Below are 26,533 nucleotides of genomic sequence, written 5' to 3' on the forward strand. Positions count from 1 at the left end.
GGATGGGGGTTGAAGAAGGGGACGCACCTTTGTAGAATTCTTGGTGACTAGGTAAACAAAAGACAATTATTTTTGTATAATTACAACACAAAAGGGCATGATTTTTGTCGCTCATTATTTCATGGCTTATATTTTACTGTCATGATTTTATAAATGAAAAAAATAAAATGAGGAAGATAACAGCTTAAATGAATGAAAATGAAAAACACTGGAATCTTGACTTGCCAAATCTCACTCTCAGTCGATAAAGTAGCGATTTTACCAGCTCAATTCTAAAATTCATTAAATATGTGAATAGCCACGGCACTTTGCCTGGCAAATTACCGGCTCATTATCTTATTTCAACAAATGATAAGAATGAAATTAATAAGATAGCAAGTTGAACGAAAGAAGGTGAAAATAATAGTGTGACAATCAACGAAGTATCGTTTTTTGTCAGTAAATGCAGTGATTTTACCAACTCATTTTCTAAATTAGATGAAAAAAATTGGCAGGAGTAATGCAAATATATAACGATAGTAATAGAATATCTACCGCTATTTTGATGATGTTCAATAATTACAAAGGCTTAGACTTGTGGATCCCAACCGATTTTGGCCATGCCTCACCTAGCTATTTTTAAAATTCTGATGCCTCCATCGTCATATTTAAATTTTTTTTTTGTTCATAATTTTACTTATATTCATCTGAAAGGAGCTTAAAATGCTATTTAATTGGTACGTGTTTTTGGTCGTCCGCTAGAAATATTTTATTCTAATGAAACACTTTTGCAATGTATAGCGTCATTAAGATACTATAATGTTATCTTTTTTTTATGCAATGTATAACGTCATTAAGATACTATAATGTTATCTTTTTTTGTGCAATGTATAACGTCATTAAAATACTATAATGTTATCTTTTTTGCTCTTTAAATGCGTCTGAATATGACGTCATTCACATGAAAAAAGGTTTTTTTCAAAATTAAGGCTCTAAAGTATAGTCAGCCAAAAGGTGCACGCCCTGCCTATGACCTACCAAAATATTGACATTCCCCACCGGTGGTGCTTGCGCCCCATGTTGGGAACCAAAGGTTCAGACTGTCAGGAACAACGGTTAATTCCATAGAACTTTATTGTTCGGAAGTAAGCCATGGTTGCCACTTCTTGGGAAACAGGCTTGTGTAATATCAGGAGTCAGGCTGGTTATATTAATTTTATTTGCGAAAGAACAAATTAACTACCGAAAGTAAACATTCAAAGTATATGAACCAATCAACATAAATAAAGTGCTGCAAATTCAACTCAAATATTAAGATCTTTCCATATATTTTTAGTACTTTACATACAATATCTAGTTTTTGGAATTTCTCCCTTTCCAAAAATGTCTATCCTTGAGCTGCTGTTCATTAAGATGATATTATTTCATAACAATTTTTTCAGGCATTAGCATGTCAAAAACTTTGCTATATGAAAACACTGTTGCTTTATTTTCAATAAAATTTTGCCTTTTTTAGCCTGATCTGAAATGGCTGTGGCAATTAGAGGAATTATTTCCAAAACTTCAGGTAAGGTTTTGCTATCCACAGAAATAGCCCCACATTATGTGTAGTCTGTATTACGAGGTGTACCATTCTAGGCTAGATTGTTTGAGCTAAGATAGGCTACATCAGAGTTTGTAAGGTAGAGGGGAATGTTTTTGTAGGTTGGGGAACAATTGAAAAAATTTTGTTAAAGTAGAAAATATTGACATCTTTACAACCCAGCCCACCTCCAAGGGGTATATGGTAAATTTATGCTGCAGCACAGAAATAAGATAGAATAAAAGAAGTAGGCCTAGGCAATACCTTTTCATTCTCATTCAGTAGGTCTGTTTTTTCACTCATCAATGTGCTAAGATCTTACATCTTTTGTCAGAAAATGCTTAGAAGTGAAATCTTTGAACAAAGATCTTACATCTTTGGTTGTTTTTGTGAAAACATCTTTTATCATTATGCTCTGATCAGTGGTCTGAGAACAATGATGAGTAGATCATCAAAGTTCTCTCATCATTGTTCTAGGCTATATGGCAAAACAGTGGTGGTCTTCACACTTTTTGCTAACATCAGTGAGCTGTAAGATCTTAGAAGAAAGATGAGTTAAAAAACAATAATCTTTCCAGAAATATGTAAGATCTTAGATGTACGATTGTACTGCTAAAAAACGGGCCTAGTAGTTTTTCTTTATTTAAGATGATAAATCCTGCCATCTGGTCCCCCCTATTAACCTATTGGGACCATATATAGGCCTAGGTCTAGGTTGTGTAGGCCTACAAGTTTGCTGATTTGCAGGGGGACAAAATTTTTCAAAATCCTAGGGGAGAGGTGGCAAAGCTGGAGCTGCTTTTTGCTTGTCAAGTGAAAATGATCAAATAAAAATCAGCCATATAGTACCTTAAAGGTAAAGGTATACTAAATAAACTCATTTTTTCTGTAATTGCCTGAATTATGTAGGCCGATCTAAGTTTTGACAAGCTTTTGAAGATGCTAAATTTCATTTGGGGTGGGGGGGGGTAGATTAGTTCTGGGGAGGGAGCTATGGTCTTCTCTCTGCCCCATAGTATAATACACCCCTGCTGATGTCTATTTTTTTAAACTGGCTTTATTTGGTATTATAAGCTAACTGTTGATGTGAATAGACATAAGAAAAAATACAAATCATCAGAATTTTTTGTATAGCCTAGAGCTAGGCTATATTTGACCCATTAGGTAGGCATATGTTGCAATTATGAATACAGTGATTATTTTGTTCAGAAAGAGTATGAATAGAGAATGAAATTATGCATTTCATTTTTTTGCTATCTGATTGCTATTTTATAGAATACCATAAATTTGCCCAAAACAATGCAAACAAGCACATTTTTTACATAGGCTATTGCCTAGAGCTATGTTTAGCCATTAGGGATAGAGATGCAATGCAATTGCAATAGAATACAGTTTCAAAGATCATGGATAGGGAATTAAATTGTACATTTCTTTGTTTTCTTCTGATTTCTGAGTTACATCTTGATTATACCAGGAACCTTTGACAACATTAGAAAGATTTTATATTATAAAAATGAGACCTTCAGAAATGGTACTACAGCTCAACTGCTACACAAGGAAAGTGTTTTGAGCCTCATACCTATTTTAAATCCCATTTCATAAGGTTTAAAAATATTTTCAAAAATGTTTCTTAAGTTTTAAAAGTAAGTCCTAGCAATTGGTCCTGCTAAAATTGTAGAAATGGGTTTTCAAGATCCAGAGTCAAAGGAAAATAAACTAAAAACCCAAAATTAATTTTAAACCTTTTTTCAAATTTTAGGCAGATACTATCTTCTATGCAATCAACAGACATAGTTTTATTTGAGGTTTATTATAAGAATTTTTATAGATATATTTGAAGCTTTTCTACTTCAGAACTGAATAATTTTAAAATGTAATCAATATTGCAGATCAGCTGTAGTTTTGTTACATTTTTTTTTTTATAAAAAATATATCAGATTAATATTTTTACTAGAAATTCAGGGTGGATTGTGAGAGGGATCATTTAGATTGAAAATTGGTAGGAGCCACCCTGGCCCCCATTAGTGGAAAATCTTGAAAATATATCAATTATTAAATCGTTTTATTTTAACAATGCATGTGTTACATTTTTGTATATCTTAGTGTTTTAGATAGTTGCATTTCTAGGTCATTTATAGTCTAAAACTAATTCTGTTTTCTTGTTTTTAAAGCAAATTAAGTTCGTCTTAGTTTTCTCCTCTTGGTTCCCCAATCCTACAGATTGGAAACCCTTGCATGCTCTAGTCCACACAGCATATCTACTTTACTTGTAAAAGGTTGGGCAGAGAGCTGTAGGGGTAGCCCAATTCAGTTCTCTGATCATACATGGGATAAGCATGTGGTCAAACTGGATTAAAATTCCAGTTAAAACAAGATGCAATATGTCCTCCTTTCTGAGGCCTGTTGAGTTTGTCTGTAGCTTGGACTAACCTTGCTTCTGCACTGAGTCAGGATTGAAACTAATTTTTTTTTTTTTTCAGTGCATCACTGAAACTCTTCTGCAAATAATTTGAAACTTTCACAGACCTCATTTTCTGAAAAAATTTTTGTTGAACATTACATATTAGTCCAATAGCAAATTTATAACCAAGTTCAGGGCACATAAGCTGTATATTTTTAGTAAATAAATAAAAAATAACTGTATTTATACTTTTGTCCTTCTGGTGAAATTTTTGTTATGTATGGAAGTGCCATTGGCCAAAGGCACATGCTCTGTGAGTTCCAAGCCAGTTGGACATCAAAAGTATACATTATGCTCTTAAGCCTTTTCATAAGACACTAGGCCTACTGGTACTTTGAGATCCCCTTTGCCCAGGATGCTGGCCCTATAAGTTTTAAGGAGATCAAGAAAGTCTAATTTTCAGTCATTTTGGTTTATCTAATTGAAAATATTCCAGGTCTAGTAGCTCCTATTGTTCTGGGCTAATAAAAAGTACTCTAAGACTGTTAACTCCTTCTGGTGTGGGTAGGTTGGAGAAATACCAAGACATGTTACTACTTTTGATCTGGTCTCAAGGTTGTATTCAGGTAGGGGACTAGGGAGTTTGAAATCCCTTCCTCCAAAATGTTTGTCCAACTTGTAAAAATGTAGCAAAGATGAATATAAACAAATTTTTCATGCTTTAAAAAAAAATTTGTACCCCCCCCCTGAAAAAATCCTTAATATGGCATAGTCTTGGTTAATAGTTGCCTCTCTTGTAAATTTCAAGCCAATTGGACAGTGAACATTTTTCTATAAACTTGCACTCTCTTGGCTGAATTACTGCCTGAGGTTAAGTTCTCTGTAGCCAAGTCCTTGGGTGACTTTAACATTTGTCTTATTTTTAACACCTTTTGGTTGCCAGCTATGTTGGAAAGTCCTAGGAGCACAGAGTCAGTATTTATCTGGTTGTTTGCACTGCATCAGAAAAATAACTTGTTTTTGCACCAAATCAGGAGTTTGCTAATTTTTAAGCACAATTAGGATATGCATGTTTTTGCACTAAGTTAACACTTCAGTCAGTCTTGCAAAGTGTCACTGAAATTCCACAGTTTACACTTGGCTCATTTTTGCAGCCAATCAATCCATGGTTTGAGCTTAGTGTGTTTTTGTGCTTATATTGAGAACCCTTGCATGATCCTGGTTTTAGCAAGGTGTTGCATGCCTACCTTTGCTAAAAAGCTGGTGGTAGAAGGAAGGGTGTTTTGGCCTTATTTGTGTTCTAATGATTCTAAATTTATTCCATAGAGAATTCTGGTTTTGTATGGATAACAAAACCTTTTCTAATAAAATAGATTTGTGAGGAATGGGGGCCACCACCTTTGAGGCTGCACAGGTACCTTTTTGGACCTTTTGATTGTTTGCTGTTTGTGCTATGGTTTGATCTTTTATCTAATACCTTAATCGTGAATGCTCTGATGCAGAATGATAGGAAAAATGAGTGATAGATAAATGTTCTACCCTTTTTCTTGTATGGTGATACTTTGAGAGTAAAAGAGCTCATTTAGCTGTTAAGTCACTATATTTGTTACAACTTAAAATGCTCACTGGGAAGCTTTAGTCAAACTTAGGAATAAAGAGCCAGGTATGTGGCAGCCAATCTATGTATAGGATAATTCCTGTTTTGAAAAGTTTTAGTGTTGCTCTTTACGTTTGTATGAAAGGAATATTTTTTGGTGTATTTGGTGCTCATTTATGAAAGTCAATCTTCACTGTCTTAGTCAGAAAGAAGTCCTCATTTCATGGTGTTATTTTGTTTATGTATGGTTAAAGAGCAGTATTGTTTTCACAGTTGGTTAATTTATACAGCTTGTGGATTTCATACCAATTTTTTCTCCAATTAAATTGCTAGTCACTTTGAATAGATCTATTTATTTTAGGAACTATTGGACAGTTCTCAGCTATTGGCTCTACAACCCAATCATCAATCAGAACCTGCTACTCTGAAACAAGACAAAACCTAAAGGTCAACAAGCAAACAAAAGTAATTTGCCAAGGTTTCACAGGAAAGCAAGGAACATTCCATTCAACTCAAGCAATTGAGTATGGAACTAATATGGTTGGGGGTGTTAGTCCTGGAAAAGGAGGAAAAATTCATTTAGGACTGCCAGTTTTTAATACAGTTGCAGAGGTAAGGTTCTTTCTCCCTAGGATCAACTAAAACTAACTTTCCAAAAAAAAGTTTTTCAAGGAAAAGTAGAAAGCCATATTAAACTTAAAACCAGAAGAAATAAATTCCTATAATTATTAAAACTCAAAACAACTAAAAATTACAATAAAAAAGAATAAATGAAACCCAAAACAAACAGAAATTAAAATAAGCAATCCTGGAAAACATACAGATAGGAAGTACTAGTATAGAATATAGTATAGTAAAATACTATCTATTTATTTCGTTTTTAGTAAAGCATAAATGACAATACAAGCTTTTGACTTTTATGGTCGGGAAGGGGAGTAGCTAAACTCCTGTTCATAGTAATTTTTAATTGCTTTAAGTTTGACTTGAACATCCAATTGTATATTTTCTTGTTTTAAGATTTATTTATTCATCTATATTAGTATGACCACCCCTTCCATAAGAACCTTATGTGTTAACATTGGGCAGTTAGCATAGCTTACAGCCCTGGCCCTTGGGTTTTCAACACCAGAAGTATAGTTATGTTGCCTGTGGACTTTTTTGAACATTAATTAAACAAACTTTCTGGAAAAGAAGCTTTTCAAAGAAAAGTAAAGGCAATATTATACTAAAGATCAGCTGATTCAAATACCTATTAAAATTCAAACTCAAAATGACCAAAATTTACTATTATTGAATAAATGAAACCCAAAACAAACAGAAATTAAATAAACAATCATAGCAAAAAAAAACATACAACTGGTACTAATATAATTAAATAATTAAATCTTAAAACAAGTGAAGCTCAAATTGAATAGGCAAATCAAGCTTAAAACAAACAAAAATGTGTTGCTATTGAAGTATAAATCAAACCCAAAACAAACAGAAATTAAATAAACAACCAGAGCCAAAAAACATACTGCAAAATCATTGGTTAAGATTAATGCTTTAATGGAAACCCAAGCAAGCACCTACAACCAAAAGCATATATAAGCAAGCAAGCAATTATAAGCACAGGCAATGCACATTTAATAAACAGGGCATCAAGCACAGCATGTCAATATTCTTCATCCTCGTTCTTTTGATAACTTCAAACGTTGAGCCTGGTGGGTGGCTTTGTCATTCGGCCAGAACGCGTGGCGCTGTGTAGTGGCTGTCTTGGTCATTGGGTTAGGTTTGAAGGGGATCGGGGGGGAGACTCTGCTGTGGCAGCATCTGCTTCTGGGGTATCAAATCTTTTGGTGGGTGTAGTTGCAGCACAAGGTGGTGTTGGGAAATTTGTGGGACTCAATTGGATGTTATGTGGATGTTTGATACTTATTTGGGCTTGAGGAGATGTGTGGGGTTGCTCTCCAGGCATACTGGGCTCTGGGGACGTTGCTTCAAAATACGGCTTGTTTGGCATATTTTGGTTTCTCTCTCTGATCTGTCACCTGTTTTGTCTGTAGATCTTTCTATTCTCTGTTTGAAGAGTATAGGATCATGGTGCATATTCGGATTTTCCCAGTATCAGTGCTTTCTGCCACCTAGCATTGTGGTCAAGCTTCAATCATTTCCATGATTTTTGGGATAAAATTTCGTTAATATTTTTTGTGTTGGAGGGGGGGGTCAGGTCCTATGATTCTTGGAATAAAATATTGTTAGTTAGTGGTTTTTTGGGGGGAGGTGGGCTGGGAAATGGAGGGAGGGCCAATGGTCAGCTCCTATGATATTTGTAATAAAATATTGTTAATATATTGTTGTTTTTTTTTGTTTTTTTTTTTGGGGGGGGGGGGTCGGGCCATGGGGGAGTGCCAGGGGTTAGCTCCCATGATTTTTGGAGTAAAATATCATTAATAAGTTGTTTTTGGGGGAAGGGGAAAGGCCATGGAGGGAGGTTCAGAAATCAGATCCCATGATTTTTGGAATAAAATATTGTTCATAAGTTGTTTTTTTTTGGAGGGGCTGGGCCATTGCGGGAGGACCAGGGTTAGCTCCCATGATTTTTTGAATAAAATCTTGTTAAAAAAGTGTAGTGAGCCCCCTCTGACGTTTATATGAGCACCCCTTCCATAAGAACCATATGCCCCCAGACCATAACTCACAACACCTGTCCCCAGGCTCTCTGAAGGGGGGGTCTGTGTCAATTCCCGAGTTTTGTTATTTGAGGTTTGAACTAATTTAAAAAAAGTTCTATCTTAAAATTTTTATCAGCTGGATTTGGGGGGAAAAGGGCAGAAGGGGGCTAGTTGCCCTCTTGGTATCTTTTGACTCTTAAAAAGTGAACTATAACTCTCAATTTTCAATCAAACGAGCCCCTTCTGAAGTTTATACAAGCAACCCTTCCATAAGAACCTATTATCCCTCAGGGTATAACTTACAACGCCTGCCCTGGGCTCTGGAAGGTTGTATTGACTTCGGAGATTTTGGTATCTGATCTTAGAACTATTTTTAACAATGGTTATTGCAAAATTTTTATCAGATGCATTTGGGGTAAAACGGGCAGGGGGGGGGCTAGTTGCCCTCTGATTGCTTTTCACTCTTAAGAAGAGCACTAGAACTTCCAATCAAATGAGCCCCCTCTGAAGTTTATACGACCACCCCTTCCACATGAAGGGCCACTGGGACAATAAAATAATAAAACATTGGAGTCTTACGGCCTTTACTCTGAAAGTTTAGGTTCAATCATTTTATTATTCACATATACATGTATATATTTGACATAGGCCCGTAGGCAGACAAGCTAAAAAAACTAGGCGTAGACAAATATAAAATAGCACTACAATATAAAGATAAACACGACGGCAAAGATACAATAACACAACAATAATATGAAAGTAGCAGCTAGCCCAGGATCCACAAAAAAATATAAGAGATTTCAGTATTATTAAATATAAATTAAAACTAGAAGGTAGCCAAGAGGCCCACATTCACCCAGAGCAACAAACCATACAAATAACTTTATCTTATTAATTAGACGTTAAATTAAAGATAATCTTGAACTAAATGAAATTTAAGATTCCTTTTTATTAAATGGATAGAAGAAAATTTATCAATAAGATCCTTGTCAGAAACGGAGCGAATTTAGATCTCTCAGTACTACACTTGTCAATGTAGATATTCTTTTTTTTTGTCGAGTGTTGTAATTATATAAATCTTGTGATTGGGAGAACAAACTTTGATTGAAGTAATACAGCGGTAATTTCTTAATGTCATAATTGAATCTGAAAAGAATTCCTCCAAAAGTAAATTGGTGAGAAACGGGAAGTATAATTAGATAAGTATATAAAGATACTGTAGAAGACTTATTTGGAAGTGCAATAGGTGATGTAATAAAAAGTTTCAGGATTCTTAGGGCTTTATTTTGTAAAATATGTATTGGTTTTATATAGCTTTTAAATTTAGATAAGTATACTAGAAAACAAAAATTAATATTAGTCTGAATCAGAGCAAAATAAATGCTTTGTAAAGCAGAGTAGGGGAAATAGTGTTTCAACCTTCGCATTAAACCAACATACCTTGAAATCTTTAAGCGTAGATTCTGGATGTGTATTTTAAAAGATAAGTTCTCGTCAATCACGAGTCCAAGGTACTTTATCATTTCCGTCCGAGATGTTGATAATAGATAGGACTTTAAAGAAGTAACTCGGGTAATACGAAGGCAAATATTTGACTTTCTGCCGTAAATTATGAAATTAGTTTTTGATAAGGTCAAAGCAATAAAATTTGAAGAACACCAATCAAGAACATCAGAAAATGCAGTATCTAGTTTTGTCTCCAACTCCTCGTCATTCCTCTCAGAAAGTGAAACTGCCGTATCATCAGCAAAGTGTGTGTTGAGATACTGGATTGCCACAGCGTGGTGAAGATCATTTATATAAATTAGAAAAAGCAGAGGAGCTAGGACCCATCCTTCGAAGACTGAGGAACAGGCAGAGAGAGGAAATTGCCTCCATCTATTTGTTGCTTTCTCTTATCAAGATAAGATTTAACTAGATGCAATGTCGGTCCGCGCACTCCACAATTTTCTAGTTTACAAAAAAAAGATACAATGGAATATTGTATCGAATGCTTTTTCAAAATTTGAATATACTGTTGCTGGAATTTCACCTTTATCTAAGCATTCATGAATATATTGGACCAGAGCAAGGATAGCGTGTTCAGTATTGTGTCCAGACCTAAAACCAAATTGCGAATTTGTGAAAAAATTAGACGATTTAAGAAAATCATAAAACTTTTATAAATTGGCTTCTCAAATATTTTAGATAAAGCTGACAAAATTGAAATAGGGCGGTAATTTGATGGGTTTTCAGGAGAGTCGCCTTTGTGAAGTGGAATTATCTTTGCTTCTTTAAAAGCAGATGGGAAAACTCCAGTTTTGAATGAAAGATTAATTATATGCTGTAATGGTAAAATTACTGTAGTCAGTATTTCTTTAACAGTTATAGAACTAGACCCGTATATTCCCGCTGAATTACCTGGATTTAGATCATACACTATTTTTACTATTTCAGACTGAGAAATAGGCCCAAGAAAAATTGAATTACTTTCAGGGGATTGAAGGTGTCAAGAAAAATGTTTATTACTGCGTGAACCAAACTGGTTCATTACTGATGAAACAATTTTCTCTCCTATATTAGCAAAACAAGTATTCAAAATATCAGACATATTCTCCAACTTATTAGTAGTCAAGTCATCCTCCAAACTAATAACTTCAGGAAACTTAGAATTTCTTTCGTTTTTATAAAAAAAAATTAATTAAAGACCACGTTTTACAAAGAGAATTCTGAGCTTCTTCAAAAGACTCATTATAATACCTATGTTTTGACAATCGTATCAGTGTGGTTAATTTATTTTTGAAAATTTTTAATATTATAATCAGTTGGATTCTTTAACTGCTTTTTGCATAAATGATTTTTTTCCTATATTAAAATTCCATGGCCTTGTAGGAAATTTTTCGCTGCAAATTTTATTCGTAACAATTGGGCAACTAAGCAATTACATTTTCTTAGAAAAATATCAGTTGCCATATCTGTATCCTCCGTGGATATAACATCATGCCAATCCAACAGACCGAGGATTTCATTCAGGTGCTTTAATGTTATTATATTTATTAACCGTACCTGACGTTCCTTACTTACCTACGATATTTTTATAAATAAAAGCCAAATCTGAAACCAGCAGAAAATGATCTGATACATCACTTAAAACAGCAAAATTTGCTTGAATTGGTAAAGATGTAAAGATATTATCAATGAGAGAAGCAGAACTAGGTGAAATTCTTGTAGGTATCAGGCAAGTAGGAAACAGATAGGTAGAAAAGCAAGAAGACAATAAGTCAACAGAAGATTCATTTGAAACATCTAGAAGATCAATATTGACATCTCTCGAATGGATAACATCTTTATTTTGAAAATGAGTTTGATGCAAAAATCATGGAGTTTAGAGAGGAAAGACTTGACTGGAGAAGAAGGCGGTCGGTATACTTTGCAAGAAACTATTTTTTTTTTTCAAGACTAATTTCAGTGTCATTACTTCAAAAAGCATTTTGAAGAACCTCATGAGAACCTTCCAGATTTGCAAGGCGTCGAAAAGAAATACCTTCTATTACTAATACTGCTAAACCACCTTGGCGCCTTGTCAATCGGGTTTTAAAAGTAAATTGATATCCAGGAAAAATAACATGAGGAGTCGAGTCTGTAAGAAAAGTCTCACTGAATCCAATGACATGACAAGATAGTTTATGAATTACATCGACAAGACCATCCTGAGAACTAAAAAAAATCTAGAATTTAAAAATCCTGTTCTCCCAACATCGGTACTGGGAAGATCAGAAACTTCGGATGGTAATTTATATTTACATTTTAGAAAACGAATTAACCCACCATCATTTATCTCATTTCCAACAAATTTATCTTGGCTCTTGAATATGGAGAAATCAAAAGAGTTAGACTCTAAGTCTCTCAGTCTATCCCCAATACAACTATCATCCAATGTAAAAAATCAGAATTATGATCAGGACCAGCAAACAATTTTGCAAAATGCACACCGTCTGAGTGTTAAGGTAGCAAAAACAACTGAACCAGCGAGAACTCGAAAATAATAATGAGAGAAAAAGAAACTGCTTGAAAATAAATAGAAACAAGAGAAGGAAATGAAATATATTCAATGTAAGATGAAATGCGAATACAAAAAAAAATATTGCACTCAATTACTTCATATAAATAGAAAAACACACAAAAAAAGATAGAAAATGAACTCATAACAAGCTACAGAGGGACAAAAAACCCACAAGAAAAAATAGGATCCTATGAACAGAGAAATATTACATAAAGTAAAGTAATAAAAATTATCTCACCAAAGGAATATCATTATTAATCACCCTAACTAGTCAATCTTAACCCACTGTAAAGACGGAGACTTTTTACACTCGAGCCATAATTTGCTCCCTTTTTGTTTAATACGCGTAAGATGAACCGAACCCGATTCACGCATGTCCTTTCCCTTAGACAATAGCTCGTTCCGTAGAAAATTTAGCTTTGGTGGGAGATCAGTGCAAGCACGAATTTCACTACCCTTCAACTTCTTCACCTCACTGAGAATCGCCTGAATGCTATGATTGGTGTTTAACGATATAAAAACAGGGGTCGGTCGAACACTAGTTTTCCTACTAGTGATGTTTGAACTGCTATTTCTCGTAATGCGATAACTTGGTAAGAGCAATGTCCGTGGTAACTTGCAATTTGTCAGAAAGAAGAGACTTTACGTTGTTAGTCACTGATTGATTATGCTTTTCAGCAGGCAGACCATGAACAATCAAATTCAATTTCCTTTCTCTCACTTTGATGTCCAAAAGGTTACTTTCCAAATCGTTATTCCGCAATTTTTCCTGCTCTAGATCATTTCGAAGCTTTTTAGATTCATCTCGTAGATTCATATTTTCTGCTGATATTTGCCTAACTCCGTTTTGAAAGGCAATTATTGAGACCGAAAAACATTTCTGCTCTGCAAATATTTTATCCACTGACGTCCGAAGCCGTTTAATTCCTTCATCGAACTTGAGTGACCGCCTGTCTTGGCTTTCTAGAGTGGAGAACTTGAGTGAGAGCTTGAGTGACCGCCATAATGGCTGCTATAATCAGCATGTAGAAATCTAGACTTGCAGCAAATTACGCAATGGCAAATAATATCAAGTCCAAAATAATATCAAATTTAATCCTTTTAACTTGAAAAAGTACTCCGATTATAGGAGTTCTCCAATGTTTATGCGACCACTCTTTTCATAAAAAACCTTACGTGTTAACAATGGGCAACTTGAATAACTTACAACCCTTGTCCCAGGGCTGTTGGGGGTTTTTTCAACCCTGGATGCATAGTTATTTCATCTTTGGGCTGCTTTTAACAAAATAACTGTCTCAAAACTTTGATTTGATGCATTTGGGGAAAAGAAGGGGTGAGGGGAGGGGGGCTAGTTGCCCCCCGATCACGTTTGACTCTTGAAAGGGCGCTAGAACTTCTGATTCCTAATCGAATGAGCCCTTCCATGTGAAGTACGTCTGGAAAAAAAAATGAATAAATAATAAAACATTGAAGCTTTATGGTTCTTTACTATAAACAACGCTGTAGTGTTGCATCAGATATAAAGTTGTTTACTAGCTGAGTAACTCCAACTTCATTGAGACAATCATAGTAGTTGTAACAATCATAATAGTGTCACAAACAATCATAGTAGTGTAGTTGTTTTTTATTACTATCTGTAAATTAGGGTACCAAGGATAGTTAAAATGAACATGATTGATTAAATTTGTTAAGTGGAAATTTACGCAACCTTATATATCTTTAATACTTAGGAAAAATTCGGAACCTAGATTTCTATGAAAATTTGTTCAGTTTTGGTAATTGCAGGCGTCAAATTGAAACGGAAGAAACTTGGGCGAAAAATCAGCTAAAAAGGCAAAAAGTTCGCAAAATTTTATTGATTGATTCTGCTTATTTATTTTAAGCAAACTGTAAAATAGCACCATAGATAGATTTTTTATTTTTTTACAGATCTTGATTTCGCATCTGTTAAAGACGATTGTCTACTGTATTTTTAAGCCAAAAATCTGAATTTTGTACATTTTAATTTTTTTTTATAATTTCTGTTTTTATAAACTTATTATATGGTCAGACTTTAGTTGAGGTTAAAAGAAAAAGCCCTACACGTTTGAATTCTTGAACTGTAAGGGGTCTGAGTTCCGGAAAAACTGCATGCGACAAAAGGACATACAAGAAGAGAGAGAGAGAAAGAGAGGAGGGATAAGACCCTGCCACGATTTGAGAAATGGATTTAATATTAATGCCAAGGCTGTGGAATCGGAGTCGTGCAGTAAATTTGTGCTGAGTGAAATCGGAGTTGGAGTCGGTATATTGAGATTTTCTGGAGTCGGAGTCGGGTTTTGTTTATAAAAACAAGCTAAATGAATCTTTAAAACATGGCTGTGGATTCAGAGTCAGAGTTTTAGTACATTTTGGCTGAATGGAGACGGAGTCTGAGTTGAAGTCGGTATATTGAAAATATCTTGAGTTGGAGTCGGTTATAACTTATAACAGATTCCACAGAAGTCTGAAGACTTCAGACTGTGCCTCCTTTAACAGTATTTTAGTAAGGCTCAAGACTTGAATGGCCAAGTAGTCAAGTTACAGTACCAACAAAAAAACAGTTTTGTTGTGTTAATAGATGTAGGATGAAATCCAGTATAGGCATGGCTACTATAGCTGTGGGCAGTTAAATTTTATGGTGAGTTATAAGGGTTTTCGACATCACTGGTGACATCTGATACTTCAAAATATGTTCTTTTAATCTCTAAATTTTTTTACATTTCATCATATTTTTCCAAAGTTTTTCTCTCTCTGGGAAGGGTTCTGAGCAGGTTTTATTGCTAGCGTCTGGATATTAATGTTTTTTTTTTGTTTTTTTTTTATCCTTAAATATTATAAAACAAAGTCTAACCTCCATGTTGAATGCTTAAAGCAGCGCAAAAATCATTTGTAGCTCTCGCAAAGATCTTGAGTCTTTCATTACTTACACTTACACAAATCTGTCTCACAAGAAAATTTTCAAAGTTCCAATCTAGCTTCCAAATCTTGAAAATTCTAGCCCCCGAATGAGTGGAGGAAAAATGGGGGTCGTCAATATTTTGGCCTGATTTTTCATTTGGATTTCTACAACTAATATAGCATCAATATTATTTACGTTTCTCTTGTAAGGAAAAACTAAATTTTGCTTGCCAGCAGTCATGTTTTGATCCTCGTCCTCTTTAAATTTTATGGTAAATGTTTCCCTCTAGTTTTATTTGTGTGGTTTTGTTTCGACTTTGCTAAGTAAACAAGAAAGTGGTAGGGAATCCTGAATCTTCGTTTAGCACTAAATTAGACTGAACAGTATTAGAGCAGCCAACAGAAGACAATCTATATTTAGGGATTTCGATTGAGGTTGGAGATTGGGGGGTGGGGTCAGATTTTGAAACAATTTTTTTATCTTCATAAAAAAGTAAAAAAAAAGTTCTCGACCCCCCCCCCCCTACATTTTCGTGAATTGGGGTCACTGATCTATAATCAATTTTTTTTTTAGGCTAGTCTAAACTCCCAGTTTCTCCTCAGATAAAACTTCTGACATGGTATGTTTTTTTCAGATGGCACAATTTTTTTTTTCTCTTGCCACAAAACTAATTTTTGCTTGCCAGCATTCATGTTTGTGGTTCACATTTACTTAAATTTTATGGGAGACTTTTCATTGTAGTTTTATGAGCATAGTTCTGTAAAATACTCCTAAGCAAACAAGAAACTTATAAGGAATAATGTACCTTTGTTTATTGCCAACTTTACCGCAAAAGTAATACTTGAGCCAACTGGCAGAAAGTAGGGTAAACGTATTCCTAGTTTTTGGCTAGGTTGAGCTCTCAGTTTCCCCTTTGACATATGCACTGGCATGTCGTCTTCTCATTGGTGCTGAGTCCATGAAAGGGGGACAAAGATTTTTTTTTTTTTCACGAAGATGAAAAAAAAAAGTTGTGCATCTTCAACCTTTTACAAAATGATTATATATACACGATGAAGATATATTAAAAATGTGTGTGTGTGCGGGGGGGGGGGGTAATTTTTATTTTTTTTAATTTTAATGAAAGTGTAAAAGAAGATATTTTTCAAAATCTAGGTGTCCCTGCGTGTTCTTCTAGATAAAAGATACTTTGTCGAATTTTATTTTAAACATGCATGCCGAGTCAGTTTTATGTTCTTCTTTTTACAGGCAAAGGATGCTGTGCAGCCAGATGCCTCAGTAATTTATGTGCCACCTCCCGGTGCAGCAAGCGCAATAATGGAAGCCATGGACGCTGAAATCCCATTGATTGTTTGTATCACAGAGGGCATTCCCCAGCATGATATGGTCAAAGTAAAGCATAGGCTTGTTAGACAGAACAAATCTCGACTGGTTGGACCAAACTGCCCAGGAATCATTGCCCCAGAACAAGTATGGCTCCTCGATTCAATAAACCATGAGGTTATTTGAGGATGGGGTGGAGTAGGCTTCTACACAAGATAGGCGTGGGGCATGTTTGTCAAATCAAGCAAAAGACATCATACTACAAATCATAGGCAGCGCAGTAGCACTGCCTAAGTAAAGAGCGAAGGGGGCACAAAGTATTATTTATTTTGTGTTTTTTTTGGCCAAGGTCCTTTTTATAGAAGGAGTTGTTGTAGAAACTTCGAAAGGAAGTCATTTGATTAGGAATTTAAAGCTTAAGTGCCCTTTTTAAGATTAAAAATGATTGGAGGGCAACCAGCCCGTCCCCCTCCCCCACGCCAATAATTTTCCCAAACAAATGCAATCATAATTATGAGATAGTCAATATGTTCAGCATAGTGAAAGATCCTGTAATTATGTTTTTGTGGATGTCACCCCCTTCCCCCCACAGCCCTCAAGACAAAGCCTTTAAGTTAGGCAATTCGTCCATTGTTTAAATGTAGTATATGCTATTGAGAACGGTGGGCATTTTCGACCTATCCTTTCTAAAGAGACAAAGGGCGCTCAGATGAGATTTTCAGAGAGTGTTGAGGGAGTGTTAAACTAAGTCAAAACACGTTATGTTTATGCAGGTTGTCAAAAGGGCAAAACTTAGGAATTACTGAGTATATTAATTTGAAATTTTGAGGAAATGATAGGAGAGATGATCAATTAACCAAAAAGGCAATGTTTGCACACTACTACTACTACTGCTACTACAACTCCTACTACTACTACGAGTAAAAATAGTGCTTCTGTAGCGAGTACTACCGATGCTGAGGATATTGAAATGAACATCTGAGGAAAAGGTAGAAGAAAAGTTGAACAAAATCAGAACATACTATGTGAATATGAATCATCAAAAGGACGTACCAGCAGTATTTTTGGAACGGCTTACCGTATCAAGATGAAACTTCCAGGGCATCATGACGGGGATGTTCAACTTACCAAAGGGCAACATGCACATGCTACTAATAAAGGTAACTCCAGAATGACAGAGTGTATTAATTTAGAACTTCCATGAAATGATAAGGGAGATGATCAATTGACTAAAAAGACAATATTTGTACGCTACTACTACCGCTTCAACTACCACTTCTGAAGCGAGTACTACTCGCTTCAGAATACCCTCAGGCTGAGGGTATTGAAGTGAAAATTTGAGAAAGTGTTGAGGGGAAAGTTGAACTAAATCAAAACATACTGTGCGTTTACAGCGGAAAAACTGGTGGAATTTGGTTAAAGCAGATCTTGAACCTATTGAGGGGTTCATAATGTTCGGCCACAGATGGACAACCCAATGGCCCCTACTTGCAAAGCAGCTGGCAGCAGACCGTACTACATGGTCCAGACAGGTCTCCAAGATCCTTGCCGGACAAGGTGGATACGCCTGATCCCAGTCACAAGTATGTGTATACAGATTGTCAAAAGAGCGTATAAGCAATATCTTTGTAACGGCTTACCATATCAAGCTGAAACTTCCGGAACATCTAAAACAGCTACTACTACCACCACTATAACTATTGCTTCTGAAGCGAGTACTACCATGGATGAAGGTGAAAATTTTAAGACGTGTTCAGGGGAAACTTGAATTAAATCAAAACATACTCTGCGGATACAGATTGTCAAAAAAACTTATCAGCAATATCTTTGGATCAAGCTGAAACTTCCAGGACATCATGAGGAGATGTTCAACTGACCAAAAGACATGCGCATACTACTACTGCTATTGATATTGCTGCTACTACTATTACTACGACTTCTAGTAAAACACAACTACTGCTGCTACTATCATTACTGCTATGATTCTAGTATTGTTAAGACTAAGGGTCTGAAGGTGAAAAGTTGAGAGAATATACAGGGGAAATTTAAACTAAACCAAAACACGCTATGTGCAAAGAGATTGCCGAAAGCGTATAAGTCAGGAGTGGATTGGGGTATTAAGTTGGAAATTTTGAAGAATCCTTAAAGGGGAAGATCAATCGACCAAAAGGTGATATTTGCACTCTACTAGTACTACTATCACTACTGCCAATACAACTACTGCTTCTTTAGTGAGTGCTGCCAAGACTGAGGATATTGAAGTAAAAATTGGAGGAAATGTTGAGGGGAGATTTGAACTAAAACAAAACACGCTCTGTGAAAAGAGATTGCCGAAAGCGTATATGTCAGGAGTGGAATAGGATATTAATTTGGGAATTTCGAAGAATCCTTAAAGGGGAAGATCAATCGACCAACAGGTGGTATTTGCACTCTACTACTACTACTGCCACTACTGCTTCTTTAGTGAGTACTGCCAAGGCTGAGGATATTGAAGTAAAAATTGGAGGAAATGTTGAGGGGAAAGTTGAACTAAATCAGAATATACTCTGTGCATACAGATGATCAAAAGGACCTATCAGAAATCTTTGGAACGGCTTACCGTATCAAGCTGAAACTTCTAGGGTGTTGTGACAGGGATGTTCAACTGCACAAAAGGCAACATGTTAATATTACGACTGATGTTAATACTATTGCTACTGCTGTTACTACTATTACTAATACACTACTACTACTAGGATACTAGTACTATAAATAATAAGAGTATAAAGGTGAGAGTTTGAGAGAATATAGAGGATAAATAGACTAAGTGGTGACATCGAAGCTGTGCAGAAACGTGCTACAAAAATCATACTCGGGCCAATCACGTGTCTTATGAATCCGCTCTCGAGGCGCTGAAAATTCCGTCTCTCCGTGCGCGCCGATTTTAACTAATGCTAAAGTTTGGACATTCGTTATTCGCATGTGAGAAGCACCGCTCTTTACTACCACCTCCTTGTTCAAAACGTGTGAATAACCGAAGAATAATCAAGCTTGAGCCCCCAAGGTGCCGTACAAATCGTTCCGTGAACTCTTTCGTCCCTTTTTTTGTTAGTGCATTTAATCGTTAGTGATTTTTTTTTTCACTTTAGTGACCAATGTTGAAAAAAATAGCGTTATTTAGTCGCGGCCTACGCCAAAACTATGAAAGCTCTTTTTATTAAATAAATCTATTCTAAATCAAAACACAATATGTCCATGCAGATTGTCAAAACGGCGTATCTCAGGAACGGATTAGGGAATCAAGTTCGAACTTTTGGGGAATTCTTAAAGGGGAGGATCGATCGACCAATAGGTAATATTTGTACACTACTACTGCAACAACAACCACCACTACTGCCACTACAACTACTGTTCCTGTAGCGAGTACTGCCAAGGCTGAGGATATTGAAGGGCAAAAATGGGGAAATCTTGAGGGGAAAGTTGAACTAAATCAGAACATACTATGTGTATGCAGATTATCAAAAAGGCGTATCAGCCATATCTTTGGAACGGCTTACCATATCTAACTAAAACTTCCCGGGCATCGTGAAAGCGATGTTCAACTGGCCAAAAGCCAACATGTTTATACTACTATACTATTAATACTGCTGCTACTACTGTTGCTACTGCCACTAACTCAACACTACTACTGCTGCTACTACTAGCACTGCTTCTATGATGCTAGTATTATAAATGCTAAGCGTTTGAAGGTGAAAATTCGAAAGAATATAGAGGGGAAATTTGAACTAAATCAAAGAACCTTGTACTGATTATCAAAAGGGATTATATCAGGAATGGATTAATGAATTAAGTTGGAACTTTCAGGGTGTGCTTAAAGGGGAATATCAATCGACCAAAATGCAATATGTTCATGCTTCTACCGATACCACTACTATTACTACCACGACTTATACTTCTATTGCAACTACTACTAACTCTAAGAATATTAAGATGAAGATTTCAGGAAGTTTTGAAGGGGAAGTTCAACTATATATGCAATATATCTTACTAGATATATGAACTGGGAAGTCGTCCCCCAAGATCCCTGATTATAGCTTGAGTATTATTCGCGATTGACTGAAAGCAATAGATATTTTAAGCGATTTCTCTTTATCATTATGACATTGAAAAACAAATAGATTAACAAAAGCTCTCGAAATCAATGCGTATTATATTTTTTACTACCAATATAATTCCATCAGGCCAATATACGCTTAAGTTCCATTCAGGGGGTTCTTTCTAAGTTAAACTTATAAAAAAAAAAAACATTATGTGTTTGTAAATTAAACCTAAAACAAACCTATTTCTTTCTCTTTTTTTTATTTTTTTTATATGTATGTATGTACGTATGTATTTCCAAAAGAAGAACATAAACATAGCAAAACCCACAAAAAAACACAAATGAATTTATTTTTACAGGAATGACGTAAAAACGAACAGAGATCAAATTAAAAAAAAACAAACAAAAAAAACAAGTTTTTCAGTAAGGAACGACTTAGCTCAATAGTACCCGAAACTCGAAAAAACGGAATATTAAAATCAATAGATTACCAAAAGAATCAGCTTATTATGCTGATTCCAAATATATAAGATTCCTCAATTTTAGTATAACCCATCGAGCTATGAGCCTGAGAAAATTTGCCTGAATTTTGAAACATGGGGGAGACACCCCCTAAAATTCAAGGAATCTTAATGAAAATCCTGCCATCGTATTCAGCGTGCCAGAGAAGCATGCTGTAGAACTTTCAAGCTCCTATCTGCAAAAATGTGGAATTTTGCCATTTTTGCCAGAAGACAGATCACGGATCCATGCGTGTTTCACTCTTTGTCACAAGTCTACTTTTTAAAACAATAAAAACTGTAGCGTAAAGAGCGAGGCGTTGAGGAGGGAGCAGCCTCTTTCATATACAGAATAATTTCTGTTCGTTTTAAGTTTTAATGTCGCTTCTTATTTTCTGTTAAAAAAAACTTTTTTTTTTTAATTTTAAACAAAAGTGAAGCTCAAAGCTATACCTTGAGCAGATCAAATATATATATATATATATATATATATATATATATATATATATATATATATATATATATATATATATATATATATATATATATATATATATATGTATATGTATATATATATATATATATATATATATATATATATATATATATATATATATATATATATATATATATATATATATATATATATATATATATATATATATATATATATATATATATATATATATATATATATATATATATATATATATATATATATATATATATATATATATATATATATATATATATATATATATAAGAACAATGAACTAAAAGTTAATAAGAAATAAATACCGTATTAGACTAATAAAAAAATAAAACCAATAATAAACTTATAATGTACCAAAAATTAAGCTGATATTCAACTCAAACTCAAAACGAACAGAAATTACTAGATATATGAACTAGGAAGTCTTCCCTCGTGTATCCCAATTACAGTTAAAAAACAAAACAGATATTAAAGTTAAAATAAACAGACATTAGACTTAATAAAAATGAAATCAGTATTGAACTTATAATGTACCAAAAATAGAACTGATATTCAACTGAAACTAAAAACGAACAGAAATTATTAGATATACGAAATGGGAAGGCGTCCCCTTTCTACCCCAATTATAGTTCTTAAAACAAACAGATGTTAAAGTTAAAATAAGCAGATATTAGACGTAATAAAAAAAATTAAACCGAGAATGAACTTAGAATGTACCAAAAATAAAACTGATATTCAACTCAAACTCATAACGAACAGAAATTACTAGATATATGAACTAGGAAGTCTTCCCCCTTGAACCCCAATTATAGTTAAAAAACAAAACAGATGTTAAAAGACCGATATTAAAGTTAAAATAAACAGATATTAGACTTAATAAAAAAAAATGAAACCAATAATGTACCAAAAATGGAACTGATATTCAACTGAAACTAAAAACGAACAGAAATTATTAGATATACGAAATGGAAAGGCTTCCCCCTTGTACCCCCATTATAGTTCAAAAAGCAAATTGATATTAAAAGACAGATGTTAAAGTTAAAATATGCAGATATTAGACGTAATAAAAAAATTTAAACCAATAATGAACACTAGAATGTACCAAAAAACAAACTGATATTCAACTCAAACGCAAATCGGACAAAAACCACTAGATATACGAGCTGGGAAGTCAACCCCCTTGTACTCCAATTATAGAGCGAGTATCATTCGTGATTTACTGAAAACAATGTATATTTTAAGCGAACCAAAAAAAAAACATTCCAAGATGCATCAAAATTTGTTAATATGCATTTTGTTGCTGTTTTAACGAGTCATACTTAACTATGGGGGGGGGTCAAACCCAGTAACCCCCTTTCCTCGCTCACTCGAATTCGCTTAAAATATATATATATTGTTCTCAGTAAATCGCGAATGATACTCGCGCTATAATTGGGGTACAGGGGGAGGAGGGACGACTTCCCAGTCCGTATATCTAGTTTTTTTTTCTGTTTAATTTTAGTTTGAGTTGAATCTTGGTTTTATTTTTGGTACATTCTAAGTTCATTATTGGTTTAATTTTTTTATACGACTTCCCAGTTCGTATATCTAGCTTTTTTCTGTTTAATTTCAGTTTGAGTTCAATATCAGTTTTATTTTTGGTACATTCTTAGTTCATTATTAAATCGAACAGAAATTATTAAAACGAACAGAAATTATTCCGTATATGAAAGGGGCTGTCCCCTCCTCAAGGCTTCGCTCTTTACGCTAAAGTTTTTTATTGTTTTAAAAAATAAAGTTGTGAGACAAAGTAAAAATTCAGCGTAAAGAGCGAGGCGTTGAGGAGGGGACAGCCCGTTTCACATACGGAATAATTTCTGTTCGTTTTAAGTTTTAAGTTCACTCCTTACTTTCAGTATAAAAGACTTTTTTTTTTTTATTTAATTTCTGATCTTTTTTTAGTTAATACCACTTTTATTCTGGTTCACCGTCATTGAATAAATAAACAAAATTTTCATAAAAATTTTACACTTATTTTTCTAAATGGATGTCTCTAAATTTGGTTATAACGTAATTTACAAATTAACTTACGTAACTAACTTCTATATTCGTATATTTTTCTTCTAGCAAAAAATACAAAGTTGCAGATTTTAGCAGATATGAGCTTGAAACCTATGTAATAGGGTTTTCTGATACGCTGAATCTGACGGTGTGATTTTCATTAAAATTTTTTCACTTGTAGGGGATGTTTCCCCCCTCTTTAAAAAATCGGGTAAATTTTCTGAGGCTCGTAGCCTTTGATGAGTAATACTAAACTTAATAAAATTTTTATATTTAGAATCAGCATTATAAACCCATTCTTTTGATACATTTATTGACATCAAAATTCCGTTTTTAAAAGTTTAGATTACTATTGAGCCGTATCGCTTGTTTTTTTAGTGTTTTTTGTATTACGTATATGTTATTATGTATATGAGGGGGTTCTCCCCTTAGTCAATACCTCGCTCTTTACGTTAAAAGTTAAAAACCAATTTAATTCACAAACCCCTGAATCACAAAGGCCGTTTAGTTAGAATAGATAGCTCTTTTGAAAGCACTTAAAAAAAAACTGTAGCGTAAAAAGCGAGGTATTGACTTGGGAGAGAACCCCCTCATATACGTTATAATTTCTGTTCGTTTTAAGTTCTAATGTTGCTTCTTATTTTCAGTTGAAAAAAACTTGTTTTTTATTTTTAATTTAATTTCTGATCGTTTTTTTAAATAATGCTTGGAAATCCGGTGCCCCCTTCATAGAAATTTCCCCTACGCCAAAGAAACTACCTCCACAGAAAGATTCTCTCAAGTAACCCCCTCCTCCAACCCCACCCTCCAGAAAAAAAAAATCCTTCCTGAAAATGTCTGTATACGTCCCAATAACCAAAAAATAATCCTGGTAAGTCCGGCGCCCCCTTCCTGGCACTTCCCCTTCTTCCCTGCCAACTTTCTTCATGGGCCGATCCTGCAACGTAACCCCCGACCCCCCCCCTTTACTACCAGAAAAAAACCCTCCTGAAAACGTCTGTATACTTCCGAATAACCAATACTGTATGTAAACAATGGGCAAACTTCATAACTTTTAGCCCTCCCCCGGGAACTTCGGGGGATTAAGTCATACTAAAAGAGATATTTATCATATTTTCAACCATGCTGAACAAAATGGCTATCTCAAAATTTTGATCAGATGACTTTGGAAAAAAAATGAGTGTAGAAGGGGGCCTAGTTGCCCTGCATTTTTTTTTGTCACTTAAAAAGGGCACTAGAAATTTTAATTTCTGTTCCAATTAGTCCTCCAACGATATTCTACCACCATTGGGTCGATACGATCAACCATGGGAAAAAATACAAAAAAAAAAACAAAAAAAAACAAATAAACACGCATCCGTGATCTTTCTTATGGCAAACAATGCGAAATTCCACATTTTTTTAGATAAGACCTTGATACCTCTATAGTAGGGTTCTCTGATACGCTGAATATGATGGTGCGATTTTCATTAAGGTTCTATAACTTTTAGGGGGTCTTTCCCCCTTTTTTGAAAATCAGCCAAATTTTCTCAGGCGCGTAACTTTTGATGGGTAGCACTTGATGAAAGTTATATATTTGAAATCAGCATTGAAATATAATTCTTCTGATGTATCTATTGGTATCAAAAACCCGTTTTCTAGAGTTTCGGTTACCATTGAGCAAGGTCGCTCCTTACTTACAGTTCGTTACCACGAACTGTTTGATTGGTTTCATTTTTTTTATTACGTCTAATATTTGCTTATTTTAGCTTTACCATCTGTATTTTAATATCTGTTTGTAAATTGGGGTAGAAGGGGGTGCCTTCCCATTTCGTATATCTATTAATTTTTGTTCGAATATCAGTTTTATTTTTGGTACATTATAAGTTCATTATTGGTTTCATTTTTTATTAAGTCTAATATCTGTTCATTTTAACTTTAATACCTGTCTTTTAATATCTGTTTTTATTAACTATAATTGGGGTACGAGGGGGACGACTTTCTAGTTCATATATCTAGTAATTTCTGTTCGTTTTGAGTTTGAGTTAAATATCAGTTTTATTTTTGGTACATTCTAAGTTCATTATTTGTTTCACTTTTTCATTATGTCTAATATCTGCTTATTTTAACTTTAACATCTGTCTTTTAATATTTGTTGGTGTTTTAAACTATAATTGAGGTACAAGGAGGACGTCTTCCCATTTCGTATATTGAACAATTTCTGTTCGTTTTTAGTTTCAGTTGAGTATTAGTTCCATTTTTGGTACATTATAAGTTCATTATTGGTTTCATTTGTTTATTAAGTCTAATATCTCTAATATCTGTTTCTTAGTTTTTATTCATTGTCCATTATAATTTCTTTTTTTGTTTTCTTTTAATTGTTATTTGATATTAGAAAAGTTAGGATATTTTAAAGAGCCCATGTTAAATAACAACTTCCCTTGCATCGCTTCTGGCGTATATGTCTTGAAGGGGCGTGTTAATATGTTTTTGATTTCCATGAATTGTGCTATGTTTATATGTACTATGTTTAAAATTTTAGTAACATTCTTTACCTTTTTCTGTGGGAGATACTATTGCCAAGTTACTTTTAAGATGGACTGAATGAGCTCTAAGTCGTTTATTCTCCATTATTGTAAAGTAAATCAGCATAAAGCCAAGATATTTTTTTGGGGGGGAGGGGGAAATCTCATTCTTATACTATTTATTTTCGCCCCTTCTTGCATATCTGTCTGGAAGAAGGGTTTTAATATGTTTTTTAAGTTTCTATGAATTATATTGTGTGTATAATTTAGTAGCCTTCTGCCCTTTTTGTGTTAAAGATGCTGTTGCTAAGTTGCTTTAAGCCTCTGCACTAATTGACGAAATCCTCATTAGAAAAAAGAAGGGATTTTTGTATGTGCAGATGAATGTGCTGTTAAGATGTTAATTTTGCATTATCATAC

The 26,533-nt window shown here is 34.3% G+C and overlaps 1 protein-coding gene across 1 annotated transcript in view; it reads left to right on the forward strand.

Moving 5' to 3' along the window:
* The first annotated feature begins 1,412 nt into the window (after positions 1-1,412).
* LOC148953507 (succinate--CoA ligase [ADP/GDP-forming] subunit alpha, mitochondrial-like) overlaps positions 1,413-26,533 on the forward strand; it is a 60,924-nt gene continuing 35,803 nt past the window's right edge. Inside the window, exons 1-3 of the mRNA XM_089087717.1 lie at positions 1,413-1,546; positions 5,921-6,171; positions 16,424-16,645. Of these exons, the coding sequence (XP_088943843.1) occupies positions 1,507-1,546; positions 5,921-6,171; positions 16,424-16,645 (513 nt within the window). The 5' untranslated portion in view covers positions 1,413-1,506. The remainder of the gene's footprint in view (positions 1,547-5,920; positions 6,172-16,423; positions 16,646-26,533) is intronic.

This window comes from Artemia sp. Qi Xiang Cuo, chromosome 4 (assembly GCF_049724085.1).
Source record: "Artemia sp. Qi Xiang Cuo chromosome 4, ASM4972408v1, whole genome shotgun sequence".
NCBI lineage: Eukaryota > Metazoa > Arthropoda > Branchiopoda > Anostraca > Artemiidae > Artemia > Artemia sp. Qi Xiang Cuo.